Source organism: Malaclemys terrapin, chromosome 11 (genome assembly GCF_027887155.1).
Source record: "Malaclemys terrapin pileata isolate rMalTer1 chromosome 11, rMalTer1.hap1, whole genome shotgun sequence".
Classification (NCBI taxonomy): domain Eukaryota; kingdom Metazoa; phylum Chordata; order Testudines; family Emydidae; genus Malaclemys; species Malaclemys terrapin.
This window is the reverse complement of record NC_071515.1, coordinates 41,800,198-41,819,423: the sequence shown is the minus strand read 5'-3', so window position 1 is coordinate 41,819,423 and position 19,226 is coordinate 41,800,198. Positions and strand designations below refer to the sequence as shown.

Genomic DNA, 19,226 nt, shown 5'->3' with positions numbered 1-19,226 from the left:
GTGATTGGTTTGGATTGAATAATTTGTACTAAATGTTACAGTGAGTGTCATTGGAGGTTTCTAACCAGGTGCAACCACATGCATCCTCCTGGGCCATGCAAGCACAGAATGCTACAGATGCTCTTTAGTGCAGCAATCCTATTTATGGAAGGGAAAGGTTTGGTCCAATGAACAAGGGCAAAAAGAAGAAATAAAAGCTTGTTGCAGTGCTAGTCGGGCAAATGGAGAGCTCACGGAAATGAGCTCCGTACAACTTACCACCACAACTCTCTGCATGCTGGTCCTCTCTCCCTGCGGAGATCCATAACTCACCAGGTGTGTGGCTGCAGGGTGCAGCTCCCTACCCTTGCGAGCTACTCCAGCGGGACTCTCTTGCGGTCATCTCAGTCGTGCTGGTAGTGGCATGGTGATCCCTTCAGCTGCCTGCTGGTGGTGGTAAAAATCCGCTGCCACCATATCTATCACGCTGAGTATGTTTCCCAGACCCGAAGAAGAGCTCGGTGTAAGCTTGAAAGCTTCTCTCTCTCTCACCAACAGAAGTTGGTCCAGTAAAAGATATTACCTCACCACCTTGTCTCTCTGATCGATAGGCCCATCCCAGGCTGACTATTTCCCCACCCTACATCAGGTTATTTTGGAATTACTCTCTGTTTTCCAGGTAGACATGTTTTCTTGGATTAGGTAGTATTTTTCACAGCTATATAGCCCCTCAGGCTCATGAAGTTTCAGGGACCAGCTGGCATTGAGGCAAATCTGAGCTGGATAGAACACACATAGAACACAGTTGCTGTGGGAGTACATTGCCCATCCCTCTCTTGCGGAGGAATGTACTTGATACATACTATGAGTCTCACAATAAAATCCACACGTTCTCTAATCCAGAGCCATATTCTGTTAAAATGTCACCACTTCTGGTGATACTTGGTTTTATCCCTGATAAATATTGCAGATTATGAGCCTGATCCTGTAAATTTCTCAGCAACACCCTCCTCCCCCCATTGACTTCAATGAGAATTAGGGGTACTCATCATTTCATAAAAGGCACTCAGTATCTTGCAAGTCTGGATTCTATAATTTACCTTTCATAAAACAATCTGCACTTCCATGTGTGGCTGTTACTGGGTACTGGGTTTTTTTAAGCATATGGCTGTTCAGTCATATAGGAAACATGTAGGAAATAGGAATGCTGATGAATAACAGTTCAGATGTTTAACACGGTAGCTTGTAATATATCCCTAGAGAAGGCAGCTTCATTGTGGATTCACATACCTTTACATTCAAGTGAAGAATAATAAAATTGTCTTTAGGTTTCTTTTTATTTGGTGGTTGGTTGGGTTTTTTAAGGTAGTAGTTTGTGAGAATGAAAAATGAGCTGAAATGTATTCTGTGGGTCAGAAGGCAGAATCACATCTAGGGTACTCAGTTTCAGTTCATGATATCCACAGGAACACAACTGTATACAATTAAATGTGTCACGGTCTGGCCTTCTTCCTGAAGTCAATTCAAAAGTTCAGTATAACTGAATGGAGAGTATATATTCTAATATTTGAGGAAATCATGGTGTTTCCAAAATGTACAAAAGAAATGGGCACATGTAGGTAGAGCCTTTTAAAAACTTAAATTCCTTCAAAAGAATTTAGGCTATCCACTTAGCCTGTAGAGCAGAGTAGAAGCAAATACAGGCTATTAAATGACCTTAAATGTTATTAAAAACACAAGCTTCTTATTTCAACTGAGTACTAAATATCTCCTACATTTAGCTGCCTAATTTTGAAATAAGAAGGAACTGTACTCAAATACAAAGGACCTTTTTACATGAACCTCAGTAATTGATATCACAATTGTGACTATGTTGCTAGTTACTTAACAAATAGCTTTTTACTGTACACAGTAGGAGTATAAATATCTGCATAACATTAACTTATACATTAGTGACATAAATGCTTCCTGTCATTTAAATGGCATGTTCTTACATTTTACTGTATGGAACTGAGGGGCAGCCTGTGGAACTTTCTGATTGTGAAGAATCTTAAGGTTACATTGGCTTCAATGGGAATTGCACTTGATCTGAATTTGGCAACGAAGCACATCTGCATATATCAGTTTTGCCAACCCGCTTTCTGATATCCCCAGCCACGAGCAGGAATCCTCAACCAGTCAATTACAGCTAGAAGCTGGCTCCTTTTCATGGCCTGAGCAGCACACGGGCCAAATCACAATCAGAATCTTGCCTATAATATCTAATTCAAAACAGAATGGGCAAAATTTACCTTGAGGAGCCTGCCTTGGCCAAGACTTAATCCCATCAAGGAAAGTAAAAAACCTGAGCCCTCCTCAAAACTTTCCATCTCAGAATAAATCATGCTATGAAGTCAAAGATTGCTAAAATGGTATCTGTCATATCACAAAATGACATATTCTGGGATATCTTCAGATAACCAGGAAGTGCTGGATTTGATGAGTGGTGGGAGGGAATTTCTTTAGGTAGTTAGTTAAAACTTATTTCTGTGTTGAATGCTCCCCACAGGCTTCTCAGTGGGCACTGGGAAGGTCGCGGGTGGCAGAAAAATAAAGCACTGGAATACAGGATTAACTTTATTATTATCCCTCAATATTAATACATCATGGGGGTTGTTTTTAAACAAATAGTCTTAAAACCATACAAGATATGTAAGCATAAAAAGAGGAAAGCTGCTGTCTAAAATTTGTCCCAGGACTCACCAATAAATCCTGATCACAAGGTGACTCTGTAACTTCAGTAGTCAGGGATTTTATTAAACCCTCCACGGAATTCCTGCATTTTAGGTGCTCAAATGCTCTCATTCTCCTTTGACTGTCCTTAAAAGCCTTGCAAAGCCTAGGAGCATGCTCTTCTGGAGGTCACTGATCGTGATGTCTTGCATGTCTATTGTGTTCTTGAGTTGCTCATTCATATCCTTAGGGATGCTCCAAGTACCCCAGTAATCACTGGGATCATCTTTGTTTTAGTTTTCCATAATTATTCCACTTTATGGCAAAGTTCTTCATACTTCACTATATTCTCTTCTTGTTTATTTTTTTTTTATACTTCTGTCTGCTGGTATGGCAATATCAATTAACATGGTCACAATTGTCTTCTTTTCTACAACAACAATGTTCAACCTATTTGTCTGTGGCAATTGTTGAATCCCATAAAAACTTAGCCTGTTCATTATCTAGAGCATTTTCAATTCAGTGGTCATAATACCACATACTGTGTTTGAGTTCATACTTGCTGTAGAGGCTCCAATACATACACTTGAGTTATGTCTACACTGCAATTGAAAACCCACGGCTGACCAGTGCCAGCTGACTCTAGCTAAGGGCTGTTTAAATGACATTCAGGTTCAGGCTGCAGCCTGAGCTCTGGGACCCTCTCACCTCACAGGGTTCTAGAGCTCAGGCTCCCCAAACGTCTACACTGCAATTAAACAGCCCCTTAGCCCATGAGCCTGAGTCAGCTGGCATAGGCCAGCTGCGGGATTTTAACCGCAGTGTAGACATACCATTGGTGACTTCATTGTGTTTGTTCAAACACTCTCTCCCAGACAGGCTCCTGCAAGTGTTCAACACGTGCTCCACTTGCTCTTGCTCTTTAGAACACATTCTGCAGTTTGGGGAGCAGTTCTATTAGTCAATTTTGTTTCAAATGTAATTAAGTCTTAAGGACCGCTCTTGTGCACTAATAATGAGGCGCTCTGTCTATTTTTTTTGAGGTGTCCTTCTATAGACCATGAGTTTGTTAATCTTCATTCACTAATGGGTTCAGTCTCTCTCCACCACTGTCTGTGCATTAATTTCTCTGTAAATCTTTCAAGTCCTTTGGCAATTTGATTTCTTCTTTCTTTTATGCTGTCTTGGGCTGGGATGCATACTCAGCAGTTGCATGTTATCATAACCAGATGATCTTTTACTCTGACTGACTCCTCATATATTTTGATGTTATATTCTTCATTGTCAATTGCTTCCTCCACAGAGAGCAGGCCTCTTCCTCCACCACATTGTCAGATGTATATCCTGTCCATGTCTTGATTCATATTCATTACTTTATGCTTTGCCAGGAGCTTTCTTGTTTGGATGACAAATTTTTTCTTCTCTTGATTCTCTTGATCACTTAGCAATGTATTGTCCACGTATTAATGGCTTGGATCAAATTCTTAGAGTTGAGTTTTGTCCTCAGTGTAGTTTTTATTTGTCTGGCATATTCTTTCCTCACTTCTTCTTTGGCTTCCTTATGGTGTAACTCTAACAGTGCTCTGATTGCAAGGTGTTTGTAGGGGCCATGCTGAGATATAGCTTAGATAGTACCTTTGTTAACTTGTATGCCATTCGATTGTACCCATTTGCCCCCTGTATGGACCCCAACACACATTTATGTAAGCCAACCCATAGCTTTATATCTTCACCAAACTATTCTACATAGGCCTTCACTTTCCTTTTCTGACCATCCATAGTTTCAGATCATCAATGTATAACAAATGGTTAACTGGTGGTTGTTGTTTGCTGTTATGATAACCATAATTTATCTCGTGGACCATCCATGTCTGCAGCAGCATTGCTACCACAAATGGCATAAGGAATTGTCTTGAAAAATTCCTCTTTTAATTTGGGCCTCATCAATGAGAGTCCCTTCCAGGTAGATCGAGTGTTCCAGTTAACCACAGATTGCTACAGACAGGAAATGGTCTTTGGATGAACTTTGTGCATTTTCAGTGTGTTGAGGATACATGAATGTGGGATGCGGTTATATGCTTTTTGGTAGCTATCTACATCATCTTTATTTTTTCTTGGTGTTTTTTTTTTTTTTTTTGGCATCTTCTGTGATCCTCCTGTTCAGCCTAAGTTCCTTTCATGTTTACTGTACAGTCTTTTTGCTCAGGAGGCAGAATTCCATTGTGAGCTAGCACTATCCAGATCTTCTTTGCAAGAGATGCTGTTAGAAATTTCCACATATTTAGAAAATACTTGATTGGACTATAATTCATAGAATCACTGCAGCCTTCTTCTTTTTTTTGTATGAGGATGATTCTCCCTCTCACCATCTATCTTGGACATTCATTCTTCAAACATTTATTAAGTTGTTCAAGTAAACAACCATAGAGGCATAGAGATAGGCATTTTAGCCAGAATCCATGCACCCCATCTGGTCCGGATGCTTTCCAATTTTTCATTCCTGTCGGAACCTCATCTACTTCTTTCTTTGAAGTCCACTGTCTGGTTATGTTGTACATCCTCAGACCAGATTTCTTTCCAGGAGCACTGAAACTCTTCCACATTATTTATTGACTTTCTATTTTTTCCTATTCTGCTTTTAACATTGATCTGATCAAAGAATCTCTTAGGGTCTCTCGTGAAAGGTCTTTTCTCTTGATATTGACAGCATCACGCTAAATATCTTTCAAGCCTATGACTCAGTGTGATCAGCTTGTTTACATTGTTCCTTTACCACTCTCACATCTCTTTTATTCAGCGGATATTTCATCTCCAGGGCCTTTCACTTCTGTTTTCTCTTCAAATGATTTTTCTCAAATTCATCCAGTAGACTGATATCAGCGTAAAAGCTTAATCTTCTGGTCTAACCTTTATTTCCATGGATGGGGTGGAATATTTGGAGTTTTCTGGTGGTTCATTCATCAGGCTTGATGTTAAGACAATGAGATGCTAGTGTTGCTGTAGCATACATTTAACTAGCAAATACTCGTTGGTCTTACAGCTTCCTTGAGTGCTTCATTCAATTTTTGTACTACATCATTGGGTCTTTGCTGGCCTACAAATTTCATACATGGTAGAATTGGTTGGTGATCAATGTCTCTTAATTCTGTATGATCTCAAGCAACAAATCATTCATATTTCCCAAACTTTCTTCAGGTGAGGTTTCACTCATATTTGTCCTCAATATTTCCTCAGTCATTTGTGGCTCCTGTTTATCCTGTATCATTGCTTCTGTCAATATGTTTTCATGTGGTTCAACACCACTGATCTCTCCTTTCATGCTTTCAAGCTCCAATTGTGTAAATCCTTTTCTTTGGAATAAAGCTCTCAGTTATCTAGCAAAGTCTATGCTTGGTCACTTCTTTCTGCATGTTGATGTTGTTTCTGTCCTTCCAGTGTTGGAGCATTCATTTCCTCCAGCCTCTCTCTCCTGGTTTTGTCAAAATTCAGCGTTGGGTCACTTCTTGATTTGTGCTACGAGGCCATTTCACTCTTTTGTTGACAATGATCTCTGGTTTTCTCAGGTTGCTTGGACAGTTGCATGATACTGACATCGGGTTGACACAGCACACCCTGCAGAGCAAGTTGCCTGCAGTATAGCTAAGGTCTTCTTAGGCTAGGTCTACACTACATGGGAGGAGGTCGACCTAAGATACGAAGTTGCGTATTTTAGGTCGACTTACCTGGCTGTGAGGAGAGCGGCGAGTTGACCGCTGCTGCTCCGCCGTCGACTCCGCTTTCGTCTCTTGCCGCGATGGATTTCTGGAGTCGACGGCAGAGCGATCAGGGATCGATTTTATCGCGTCTTCACTAGACGCAATAAGTCGATCCCCAATAGATCGATTGCTACCCACCGATCCGGCGGGTAGTGAAAATGTGCCCTGTGACTCCCTTTATGCCATTCAGAATAGTTACCAATTTGCCTGTATTCTCCATATTGTGTTGGGTTGGCAGGCTATACCCAAGTGTATGCCAAGCCAGTATTTGTAGGTCTCGGAGGTGGATTGTTATTACTATTGGTTTCATTGTTTTCACTTTAACCTTGCAATTCACTTTAAAGGTATGGAGATAAAAACTGGACACCCTATTACAGATAAGGGCATATTGTTGTTTGGCATACTGACAGGATTGCCTGTTGCTGTGCCCACTGTTAGCAGAAAGAGCAAGCCTGGAGATAGTTCCCATTGGAGTGATGGGGTTACTCAGAGCAGGGCACGAAGGAGGCAGCTGAGATCAGTTCCTGGGAAAGGGATAGTGTAGGAAAGTGTCAACCAGGAATAAAAGAAAGGAGGTCCCCCTCGCTGCCCCCAAATTTGTGTTTATTTTTTGTGTATTCCAGAATGAGTTTCCTGAAAAGCTCACCCATGTACAAAGGGGCAATACCCACAAAGGGTTCCAAAATGAGAGATCAGACCAAAAAGTGATGCGAGTTTTAAAAATATTTTGGTTTTTTTTTAAGCCAAACTTATGATTTTCAAAAATCTGTTTTATGAATTTGTGAGATTAGCAATACTGTAATTAGCATATTTTCTATATAATTTCCCCATCCCTTTTTAGGACCTGATCCAATGTCCATTGAACCAGGTCCTTAAATCATCAGTACAATATCCTTGCCCTTTTTCAAAACTGAGTTTCATCAGCTATCATCCCCCTAAGTCTTTAAATCCACCTGGAATGCCCCCAGGGTTACTAATCAAAAAAAGTAAGTATCATCAGCAAACTTCACCAACTTGCTGTCCACTTCTTCTCCAAATGATTAATTAGTATGTTAAATAAACTGATCCCTGGGACGCTTCCTTATTAACATGCATTCCTAATGCTATTTGCTTACTGTTGTATAACCTGTCCTTATCTAAGTGCTTGACTACTCTTTTTTTAGTGAAACTCTCAATCAGTCTGCCCTGTACTGAAGTGGGGCTCACCAGTCAGTAAATCCCCAAATCTCCATTCATTCCTTTTGTCAAAAAATAAATAAAATAAAATAAAGGCACCACATTAGGGTTTCCAGTCTTCAGGGACAACTGCTCAACAGGATTGATTGTAGCTCCATTATCTTACACTTACTTTCTTTCAGAACCTTCAGATGAATACTATCAGAAACCTGATAATAGGTTTCTCAAATTGCTCCATAAATTCCTCCTTGGATAATTCAGTTTCTGTAAAGGCCATACTCTGATTTCCCATGAAAAGAACCTTTGGAATATGAATTTTCCCTTCTTTTTCTACAGTGATAGCTGGCTGATGCAAAAAAACAAAATAGTCTTCTTCCTTTTTTAATTGCCTCATTTGCCCATTGGTAATTCTGGTGGCTGACAGTCACATTCAGGCCTGGTCTACATTTAAAATTTAGGTTGATTTAGCTACATTGGTCATGGGTATGAAAAATCCACACCCCTGGCAGATCTAGTTATGCTGTCCTAACCCCCATTGTAGATGCAGGTAGGTCAATAGAAGAGTGCTTCTGTTGATCTAGCTACTATCATTCAGGGAGGTGGTGTTACTACAGCAACAGAAAGAATTCCTTCTATCAGTGTAGATCTACACCACTGAGTTATGACAACATAGCGATGGAACTATAACTATGACAGTATAGTCCCCATAATGTAGATGTACCCTCAGCCTTTCGCATCTGATAGAAAATCATGGGCTCCATGACTTACATGACCAGTGTGGGAAAGCTCAAGTGGTCAGGTTCTGCTCTCACTTGCACAAGTTTTAAACTGGTGTCCATGGGAGCAGAATTAGGTCCAGAATTTTTCAGATTATTCTGCCTTGTTTTTTCTCTGTGAAGTATAATCCTTTCTGAATGGGAGAATAAAGTTCAATGCATCTAGGAATGTATTATTTCTGCAGTGTGATCTAAATTTTTCCTAGTAGAGTGTTTCAGAATGTTGGTTACCTAGCTGATGTAGGATCCTAAATTCCATTTGACTTTCAATGAGACTTAGGCTCCTAATTCATAGATTCATAGATTCATAGATTCTAGGACTGGAAGGGACCTCGAGAGGTCATCGAGTCCAGTCCCCTGCCCGCATGGCAGGACCAAATACTGCCTAGACCATCCCTAATAGACATTTATCTAACCTACTCTTAAATATCTCCAGAGACGGAGATTCCACAACCTCCCTAGGCAATTTGTTCCAGTGTTTAACCACCCTGACAGTTAGGAACTTTTTCCTAATGTCCAATCTAGACCTCCCTTGCTGCAGTTTAAACCCATTGTTTCTGGTTCTATCCTTAGAGGCTAAGGTGAACAAGTTCTCTCCCTCCTCCTTATGACACCCTTTTATATACCTGAAAACTGCTATCATGTCCCCTCTCAGTCTTCTCTTTTCCAAACTAAACAAACCCAATTCTTTCAGCCTTCCTTCATAGGTCATGTTCTCAAGACCTTTAATCATTCTTGTTGCTCTTCTTTGGACCCTTTCCAGTTTCTCCACATCTTTTTTAAAATGCGGCGCCCAGAACTGGACACAATACTCCAGCTGAGGCCTAACCAGAGCAGAGTAGAGCGGAAGAATGACTTCTCGTGTCTTGCTCACAACACACCTGTTAATGCATCCCAGAATCATGTTTGCTTTTTTTGCAACAGCATCACACTGTTGACTCATATTTAGCTTGTGGTCCACTATAACCCCTAGATCCCTTTCTGCCGTACTCCTTCCTAGACAGTCTTTTCCCATTCTGTATGTGTGAAATTGATTTTTCCTTCCTAAGTGGAGCACTTTGCATTTGTCTTTGTTAAACTTCATCCTGTTTAACTCAGACCATTTCTCCAATTTGTCCAGATCATTTTGAATTATGACCCTGTCCTCCAAAGTAGTTGCAATCCCTCCCAGTTTGGTATCATCCGCAAACTTAATAAGCGTACTTTCTATGCCAATATCTAAGTCGTTGATGAAGATATTGAACAGAGCCGGTCCCAAAACAGACCCCTGCGGTACCCCACTCGTTATGCCTTTCCAGCAGGATTGGGAACCATTAATAACAACTCTCTGAGTACGATTATCCAGCCAGTTATGCACCCACCTTATAGTAGCCCCATCTAATTTGTATTTGCCTAGTTTATCGATAAGAATATCATGCGAGACCGTATCAAATGCCTTACTAAAGTCTAGGTATACCACATCCACCGCTTCACCCTTATCCACAAGGCTCGTTATCCTATCAAAGAAAGCTATCAGATTGGTTTGACATGATTTGTTCTTCACAAATCCATGCTGGCTATTCCCTATCACCTTACCACCTTCCAAGTGTTGGCAGACGATTTCCTTAATTACTTGCTCCATTATCTTCCCTGGCACAGAAGTTAAACTAACTGGTCTGTAGTTACCTGGGTTGTTTTTATTTCCCTTTTTATAGATGGGCACTATATTTGCCCTTTTCCAGTCTTCTGGAATCTCTCCCGTCTCCCATGACTTTCCAAAGATAATAGCTAGAGGCTCAGATACCTCCTCTATTAGCTCCTTGAGTATTCTAGGATGCATTTCATCAGGCCCGGGTGACTTGCAGGCATCTAACTTTTCTAAGTGATGTTTAACTTGTTCTTTTTTTATTTTATCCGCTAAACCTACCCCCTTCCCATTAGCATTCACTATGTTAGGCATTCCTTCAGACTTCTCGGTGAAGACCGAAACAAAGAAGTCATTAAGCATCTCTGCCATTTCCAAGTTTCCTGTTACTGTTTCTCCCTCTTCACTAAGCAGTGGGCCTACCCTGTCTTTGGTCTTCCTCTTGCTTCTAATGTATTGATAAAAAGTCTTCTTGTTTCCTTTTATTCCCGTAGCTAGTTTGAGCTCATTTTGTGCCTTTGCCTTTCTAAACTTGCCCCTGCATTCCTGTGTTGTTTGCCTATATTCATCCTTTGTAATCTGTCCTAGTTTCCATTTTTTATATGACTCCTTTTTATTTTTTAGATCGTGCAAGATCTCGTGGTTAAGCCAAGGTGGTCTTTTGCCACATTTTCTATCTTTCCTAACCAGCGGAATAGCTTGCTTTTGGGCCCTTAATAGTGTCCCTTTGAAAAACTGCCAACTCTCCTCAGTTGTTTTTCCCCTCAGTCTTGATTCCCATGGGACCTTACCTATCAGCTCTCTGAGCTTCCCAAAATCTGCCTTCCTGAAATCCATTGTCTCTATTTTGCTGTTCTCCCTTCTACCCTTCCTTAGAATTGCAAAGTCTATGATTTCATGATCACTTTCACCCAGGCTGCCTTCTACTTTCACATTCTCAACGAGTTCCTCCCTATTTGTTAAAATCAAGTCTAGAACAGCTTCCCCCCTAGTAGCTTTTTCAACCTTCTGAAATAAAAAGTTGTCTCCAATGCAGTCCAAGAATTTGTTGGATAGTCTGTTCCCCGCTGTGTTATTTTCCCAACATATATCCGGATAGTTGAAGTCCCCCATCACCACCAAATCTTGGGCTTTGGATGATTTTGTTAGTTGCTTGAAAAAAGCCTCATCCACCTCTTCCACCTGGTTAGGTGGCCTGTAGTAGACGCCTAGCATGACATCTCCCTTGTTTTTTGCCCCTTTAAGCCTAACCCAGAGACTCTCAACACTTCCGTCTCCTATGTCCATCTCTACCTCAGTCCAAGTGTGTACATTTTTAATATATAAGGCAACACCTCCTCCCTTTTTCCCCTGTCTATCCTTCCTGAGCAAGCTGTACCCATCCACACCAACATTCCAATCATGTGTATTATCCCACCAAGTTTCAGTGATGCCAACAATGTCATAGTTGTATTTATTTATTAGCACTTCCAGTTCTTCCTGCTTATTCCCCATACTTCTCGCATTTGTATATAGGCATCTAAGATACTGGTTTGATCTTTCCTCCCAGTTTTTTCCTGACTCTCCTTTCTCTCTGCCAATATAGCCCACACTCCCTCTTGTTTCCGACTCATTTCCCCGGTCTCCATGTTCCCCACCTACCTGTGGGCTTTGCTCACCTGTCCCCGTCGAACCTAGTTTAAAGCCCTCCTCACTAGGTTAGCCAGTCTGTGTCCGAATAGGGTCTTTCCTCTCCTCGAAAGGTGAACGCCATCTCTGCCTAGCAGTCCTTCCTCGAATAGCATCCCGTGGTCTAGGAAGCCAAAGCCCTCCTGGCGACACCATCTTCGCAGCCAGGCATTCACCTCCATGATGCATCTGTCTCTGCCCGGGCCCCTACCTTTAACAGGAAGAATTGAAGAGAATACCACCTGTGCTCCAAACTCCTTCACCCGTGCTCCCAGAGCCCTGTAGTCACTCTTGATCCGCTCAGTGTCACACCGCGCAGTATCATTTGTGCCCACATGGATGAGTAGCATGGGGTAGTAGTCAGAGGGCCGGATAATCCTCGACAATGCCTCCGTAACGTCTCGGATACGGGCCCCCGGCAGGCAGCATACCTCCCGAGAAGAAATGTCAGGGCGACAGATGGGCGCCTCCGTCCCCCTCAGCAGAGAGTCTCCAACCATCACTACCCTACGTTTCCTATTCGCAGTGGTGGCAGCAGACTCTCCAGCCTTAGGGGTACGAGGCTTCTCCTCCTTTACTGTAGGGAGTGATTCCTTCTTTCCTGTATCAAGAAGAGCATAACGGTTACCTATAACCACGGCAGGAGGGTTCGGAGCAAGGGTGGAGCACTGCCTGCTGCCAGAAGTAACCAGCTGCCAGCGTCCACCCTGAGCCATCTCCTCCTCCACCAGTGGTGTATCAGCAGTCCTGTGTACTGGGACAGCTACCTCAGCTGTCTCCACATGGACACTGTCGAGGAATTGCTCGTGGATACGGATGCTCCTCAACCTAGCCACCTCCTCCTGTAGCTCTCCCACCTGCTGCCTGAGAGATTCCACCAGCAGGCACCTTTCACATTGGATGGTCCCCCCAGCCTGGATATCAGTAAGTGGAAATTGCAAGTTACAGTCTTTGCAAAACCACACCAGGATCTGGGTAGAGGCATCCATGCTTAGGCACTCTGTCTGGCTACAGGCACAGGTGGAGGAGACAGCAGCAGTGCTGGCACAGGTGTTGCGGGTCTTCCTAACCATCGTAAGCCTCCCTCTGTCAAACTCCCGTCTGCAGCCCCCTGTCAGCTGAAAGGGTTGTTTAAGCAAACAGTTAGAATGTAGTTGCTTTATAGGTATTAAGGGGAATCAAGAGAAAACAGATGGAACCGGCAAGGGACCCTCGCCCCCTTCCTGCTCCCTTCCAAACTCCCTTGCAAAACTCCCTGTTAGCAGCCCCTGTTCGCAAAAAAAAAAAAAAAATTACCTGTGTCACTTAAGTTACTTAGGCACTTTTAAAATTTTACATGTGAAAATAGGCCAAACATAGGTTGATTTAAAAAAAAAAATTAAATGAATCAGGTCTTTTCATATCCGACCTGTTTGGGAGAGTTTTGGAAAAGACCAGCATTTTACTCAGAGAGTGAATACATAGGGTAGGTAGGTTATTCAGTGGCCTTTTGATTACAGTAATTTACTCTCCCCTAAAAAGAGAATCATAATTATAGAATCATAGAAATGAAGGGATGGAAGGGACCTTGAGTCGAGCGCCCTGCACAGGACCTAGTATACCAAACCATCCCTGACAGGTGCTTGTCTAACCCATTCTTTGAAACCTCCAGTGATGGAGATTCCATAATCTTGGAAGCCTGTTCCAGTGCTCAACTATCCTTATAGTCGGAAAGCTTTTCCTAATATCTAACCTAAACCTTCCTTGCTGCAGGTTAAGCCCATTACTTCTTGTCCTATCTTCCATGGACCTGGAGAACAATTGATCCCTGTCCTCTTTGTAACAGACCTTAATATATTTGGAGATTGTTATCAGGTCCCCCCTCAGCCTTCTTTTCTCAAGATTAAACATGCCCAGTGTTTTTAACCTTTCCTCATAGGTCAGGTTTTCTAGACCTTTTATCATTTTTGTTGCTGTCTTCTGGACTCTCTCCAGTTTGTCCACATCTTTCCTAATGTGTGGCACTCAGAACTAAATACAATACTGCGACTGAGGCCTCACCAGTGCCAAGTAGAGCAGGTTAATTATTTCCCATGTCTTACATACAACATTCCTGGTAATACACCCCAGAAAGATATTAGCCTTTTTCACAACTGCATCACATTGTTGACTTGAATTCTATTTTTGAACCACTATAACCCTCAGATCCTTTTCAGCAATGCTAATGCCTAGCCAGTTATTCCCCATTTTGTAGCTTTGCATTTGATTTTTTTCTTAAGTGTAGTACTATACATTTTTCTTTATTAAATTTCATCTTGTTGCTTTCAGACTAATTCTCCAATTTATCAAGTTTGTTTTGAATTCTTATCCTGTCCTCTAAAGTACATGCAATCCCTCCCAGCTTGGTGTCATACACAAATTGTATAAGCATACTCCATTATCCAAGTCATCAATGAAAATATTGATTAGTACCAGACCCAGGGCAGACCCAGCAGGACTCCACTAGATACATCCTCTTAGTTTGACAATGAACCATTTGAAAGACTGTGCCTAAAGAGTAGTTATCAATCAGTTTTGAACCTACCTAATAATAATTTCATCTAGATCACATTTACCTAGTCTGCTTGTGAGACTATCACGTGGGACTGTGTCAAAAGCCTTACTAAAATTAAGGCCTTGTCTATACTATGGGCTAAATCGGCGCCACTGCAATTGATGCAGTGGCATTGATTTAGCAGGTCTAGTGAAGACATGATAAGTTGATGGGAGAGCACTCTTTTGTCTACTTAATTAAACCACCTCAGCAAGAGGTGGAAGCTATGTCGACGGGAGAGAGTCTCCCATTGACATAGAACTGGGTAGACACCACTTTAAGTCAATGTAAGTTACATTGACTTAAGTTATATTATTTACATAACTTAACTAGCATAATTTACATCGACTTAGAGTGCTAGTGTAGGTTAGGCCTAAGATATATCATGCCCACAACTTACCCACTAGGTCAAAGTTGGATGCCTGGAGTTAGGCTCATAAATCCATATTTAGACATCTAAATATAAAGGTCTGGTTTTGAGAGATATTGAGAACTCTCAACTCTCACTGACTTCAGTGGAATCTGAAAATGCCCAGCACCTCTCAGGATAAGGCCACTTAGATTTAAGTTTCCAACTTTGAAAATGTTTGCCAATATTATTAAATGCATCATGAGAATTAGTTACTGTTGTGCTGCTTCCTGAGTCCCATTGCAGTCTTTGTCAGAAGAGGTAATTAACTGTGTTCCATTTTCTTTCCTTAGTCATAAGTAAGGGCCAGATTTTCGAAAGAGCTCCGTGCCAGACGTTAAAGTGCTGAACGCCCACAATTGAGGCCAGATTTTCCAAAGGTCGCTCCCAGCAAATGCCACTGTGACTCTTATGGCCAGATTTTGAAATGAGTTCTTCACTCATCATGCAAAGCTCTTTTGAAAATCTGACTGCTTATTTAGGTGCCTATGTGGGAGCTGAATTTTTCTGAAAATCTGGCCCTAATTATGGGAGCTAACCCTTTCTGAAAATTCTGAACAAAGAATGCAACATTTGCATTTCATGCCTGGTATGTTTTGCGAATTCCAATGGTATATGGCCCTGTATGTTTACTTGTAAATCCCACATTCTACCCTTTTCATAAGAAAAGAAAAAGAAAGCAGTTTTCTATCTAAAAAGGCTATATTTAAATAAAGATAATGTTTTAGCCTTCTCAATTCCAATTTTATTAATAACCTTTAGGGAAAGGGAGGAATTGTGAACTAGTAGGAACAGGGAAAATGGAAAACTGTGAAAAGACCGGAAAATTGTATACCAATCAATTCCGGTTAAATAGATTTTAGTGGCCCATGGTCAATTAAGGTCTGGAGGCTAAAAGTGGAAAAAGCCTTCCACAATTCTGGCTTGTAGTACACACGGAAAAGAACTCTGTATCCACAAGCACAGCCAAACTCTTTGGCTTGTTCCCAGAGCACATAACAGTGCTGTCTGGTTTTTTTGGTTTCTGTCGGGGGATGGAGTGGGAAACATTACTTTGCAAAGTTCTTAGTTGCAAATGGTTCAGAACTGCCCTAAGGATAATCCTCAGGGTTGTGCCTAGATGCTATTTTAAAGCAGCTCAGGTTCATTGTCATTTTGAGATAGTTTATTATGTGTAATACTTTTATCAGAGACAGTACTGTCCAGTGATTCTTTGGTTGCAGAATATGGGTAGCATTTTATCTCTACTACTGAGTTATATATTGTAATTAAATAAAATATTTATGTTCAAATTTAACGTATGATTTTGGGTAGAATATTTTGTCATCTTTCCAAATAACAATTTCTAAAGAATAAATTATAAAAAAAAAACAATAAATAAACCCCAACTTATAGTCATGTGAACTGTACTACTCCAGAGAAATTAGACATTTGAACTTATCAGTGAATTCTTCATTTTGTTGCCACTTCTTGGGAGCTTTATTTAAACTACTTAAATTGGCATTACTTTTCCAAACAGCTTTGTAAAACTTGCAATTTAAATCAGATTCTGGACCTGGAATAACATTTTCATATGTGCCTAAGTCCCATTTTCAGAAGTGACTGAGACACTCATGAGCCCAAGTCCCTTTGAAAGTCAGAGCCCAAAAATTGTAGGCTGCATTTGTGGATGTGGTGATAAGATATGCATGTTATGTAATGTGTTTGCATAGTGATGTACATGTGTCAAGGATATGTGTCAAGTTCAGTACTCAAAGTAACAGTTTAAAAGATTTCATGTCCTTGTTCAGTTTCAATTATTTTAATTGTAGGTGTTTTTGAAAAGTAAGTCTGTACATGTAGCTGCTATCACCAATTACTGTTCAAACAGTGCATTATGTTGTTCTGCTGTTACTCAAGAACAATGGTGCAAGTAGAAATCATTTCTTGTCAGTACGCTGCACTCATGGGAGGGACACAAAGTGGGGGCACATGACCTCCGCATGTACTCCTCCATGCCTTGCTCCCAGCCCGGGCCCTAGCGCTCTCCCCGTCCCCGTCCCATGATCCACATCCATCCCATGTTACCTGGAGTGTGTCGGGGGGGAGGGAGCTCTGTCTTCCTCCTGCTGCGCCAGAGACTTCCGCTGTACAGACCCCAGGCAGGAGGACTCAGGAGATGCAGCTGTCTGGAAAGGCTGGGGGCTGGGCTGGGCGATACAGCTGCACTGGAGGAGCTGCCAGAGTTCTGCTCCTTTCCTCGCTGTGGTTCCCAGCCCTGCCCCACCAGCCCTGTCCTCCAGCAGGGCTGCTGTATAGACAAAAGAGATGCAGCTCCATGGAAGGGCAGGGGATGGGGCTGGGAGCAGGCTCATCCTCTGTCTTTCTGGTACGCCATACCAGCTATAAATATCTTACCGGTACGGCGTATCAGACCATACCACTGTACTTGCACCACTGCTCAAGAGTCAATTTTGGTTATTAACAGAGCTGAGTGAAACTGGGAAAGAGGGGCAAAAAAATGAAATTCACAGATATGAGTGCTGTATTTTTATTATAGTTCCATATGATATTTGTCCCTCCAAAAAAACAGGGTTTTATTTTTTCAAAATATGAGGGATTGAAAATTATTCACAGTGAAGCATGTAAAACTCAAGAAGTTACTTAAGCAAATCTCTTACCCAGCCTGCTATACATTTCCCCTATCTGTAAAATGAAAGCAATGATATTTACTGTAGATGAAGTCTGAAAATATACAGGATTTAAGATGTTTTCATCCCCAGAAAGATAGGTATGTAATTAATATTAGCCTCATTTTCAGAAAAGGTGCGACTAGATCAGAGGGTCCTGTGGTCTAGTGGATTAGGCCTTAGTGGCAATCAGAAGACCTAGGTATTAATCCTGACCTGTGACTTTGGGCAAATCAGTTAACCACTGTAAACCTTAGTTTTTCCATCTGTAAAATGACATTGGTGGTATTTATCTGCTTGATAGTTAGGGATCATGCAGCAGAATCTGTGTGGGTAGACCTTCCTGTCAGTGTAGAGTCCCATTGGCTTCAAAAGTCTGCTCACATGAATTGGGGCCTACATAAGGGGTCTTTTGTTGGTCTGATTAACTTCAGTGGGAGCAGGACTGGGCCTTAAATAATATTGGTGAAGTTTATATAAGTGTGAAGTATTAAGACAAGCAGAGGTGGAATAAAAACCTGGGAAATCCTAGTTCCCCGCCCTCTGCTTAATCCACTAGACCATGTGGCTTTGAGGAGTGGTGTACAACCTGGTCCTCCTGTTGGCTTTTACAGAATTCCTGAGTTTGAATTTGCAAGGTAAAGTGGCTTTTCACAGCCTTCTGAAAGTGAAAAACATTTAGTGTTGGCTCTTGTCGCATTTCATAAAAGCGCTCTAATTTCACAGAAGTTTCACAATCTCAATCTAGTCAGTCTCTCTCTCACACACACACACACACACACACACACACGAACAAAGCTACAATGACAAATATTTTGCTCAGTTCTAGTTCAGTACTAATGTATTTAATATCAAGGAATTTCATCATTAGCGGAAATGTGACTGGTCTGTTTTCTCAGAATTGATCATGTGCAGATAACTGGAATAAAACACTAGGACCAAACTTGTGTGTTCCCGTAATTCTCTGGTAGTACAGAGGAAAATAACAATATTTAAACTCTATATTTTACTGTAATTTTTAGGCAGCAAACCAACAACCAGACTTCTCCTGCAGAGCCTGATTTTCTTGACAAACAAACGAAAAAGGTACTATTAAGTTCAGATTCAAATTCCTGAGTCCACAGTTCTGCTTGGCATAGCCATCTAAACATGAAACTTAGTGATGTTTTGAAGTCTTTGAGACAAAAGCCTGCTTGCTAAGAACTTTAGTTCTGTAGAAAGACAGGGAGGTACGGTGAATAAGAGAATCAAAAGGCTGGAAATTTGCTGCTGAGAATAAATGCTAGCTACTCCCTGAGGTGATTTGTCTGTGCACTTCACTTTCTACAGATGTTAGTCTCTTTTTTAGTAAGGACCTGAGGTTCTTTGGTAGCACTTTGATATCCTGCTCGAATTCAATATGTGAAATGGAGGAGTCGCTCTGTGACTTGGAGCACAGCATAGTCTTTGAAGTCTGATCCAATTTTTGCTGCTTACCATTTGATGTTGAAAGGATGAAATGAAGAAAATGTACAGTTTTTGCCAGTAACTCTGCTGAGCATATGTAAGATTAAAAAACCAAAATCCCTTGGATGATGTACTTAGAAATGTTAAGCAGATTAATACCTTCCTATAGCCTTTTTCTAAAGATACAAATTAACTATGAGAGGAAATCAGCATACAGTGCATGCTGTGATTAACTGCATGAGTATGGGGTAAATAAATTAGAGGGGGAAAATATACAAATGTTTATGACACAGGTGCTTAGTCACCGTGGCTAAAAGACACAAAAATCTCGTGTGACTTCAATCTAGCATTAGACATTTTACAATGAAGCATACAAAATATACATTTGTTTTCTGTTAGATTGTGGTTAAAAGTTGACTTCATTGAGTGGAATACTTATA

The 19,226-nt window shown here is 41.2% G+C and overlaps 1 protein-coding gene across 1 annotated transcript in view; it reads left to right on the top strand.

The window, feature by feature from the left end:
• MYO3B (myosin IIIB) overlaps positions 1–19,226 on the top strand; it is a 328,398-nt gene that overhangs the window by 227,102 nt on the left and 82,070 nt on the right. Inside the window, exon 32 of the mRNA XM_054043283.1 lies at positions 18,363–18,426. Within this exon, the coding sequence (XP_053899258.1) occupies positions 18,363–18,426 (64 nt within the window). The remainder of the gene's footprint in view (positions 1–18,362; positions 18,427–19,226) is intronic.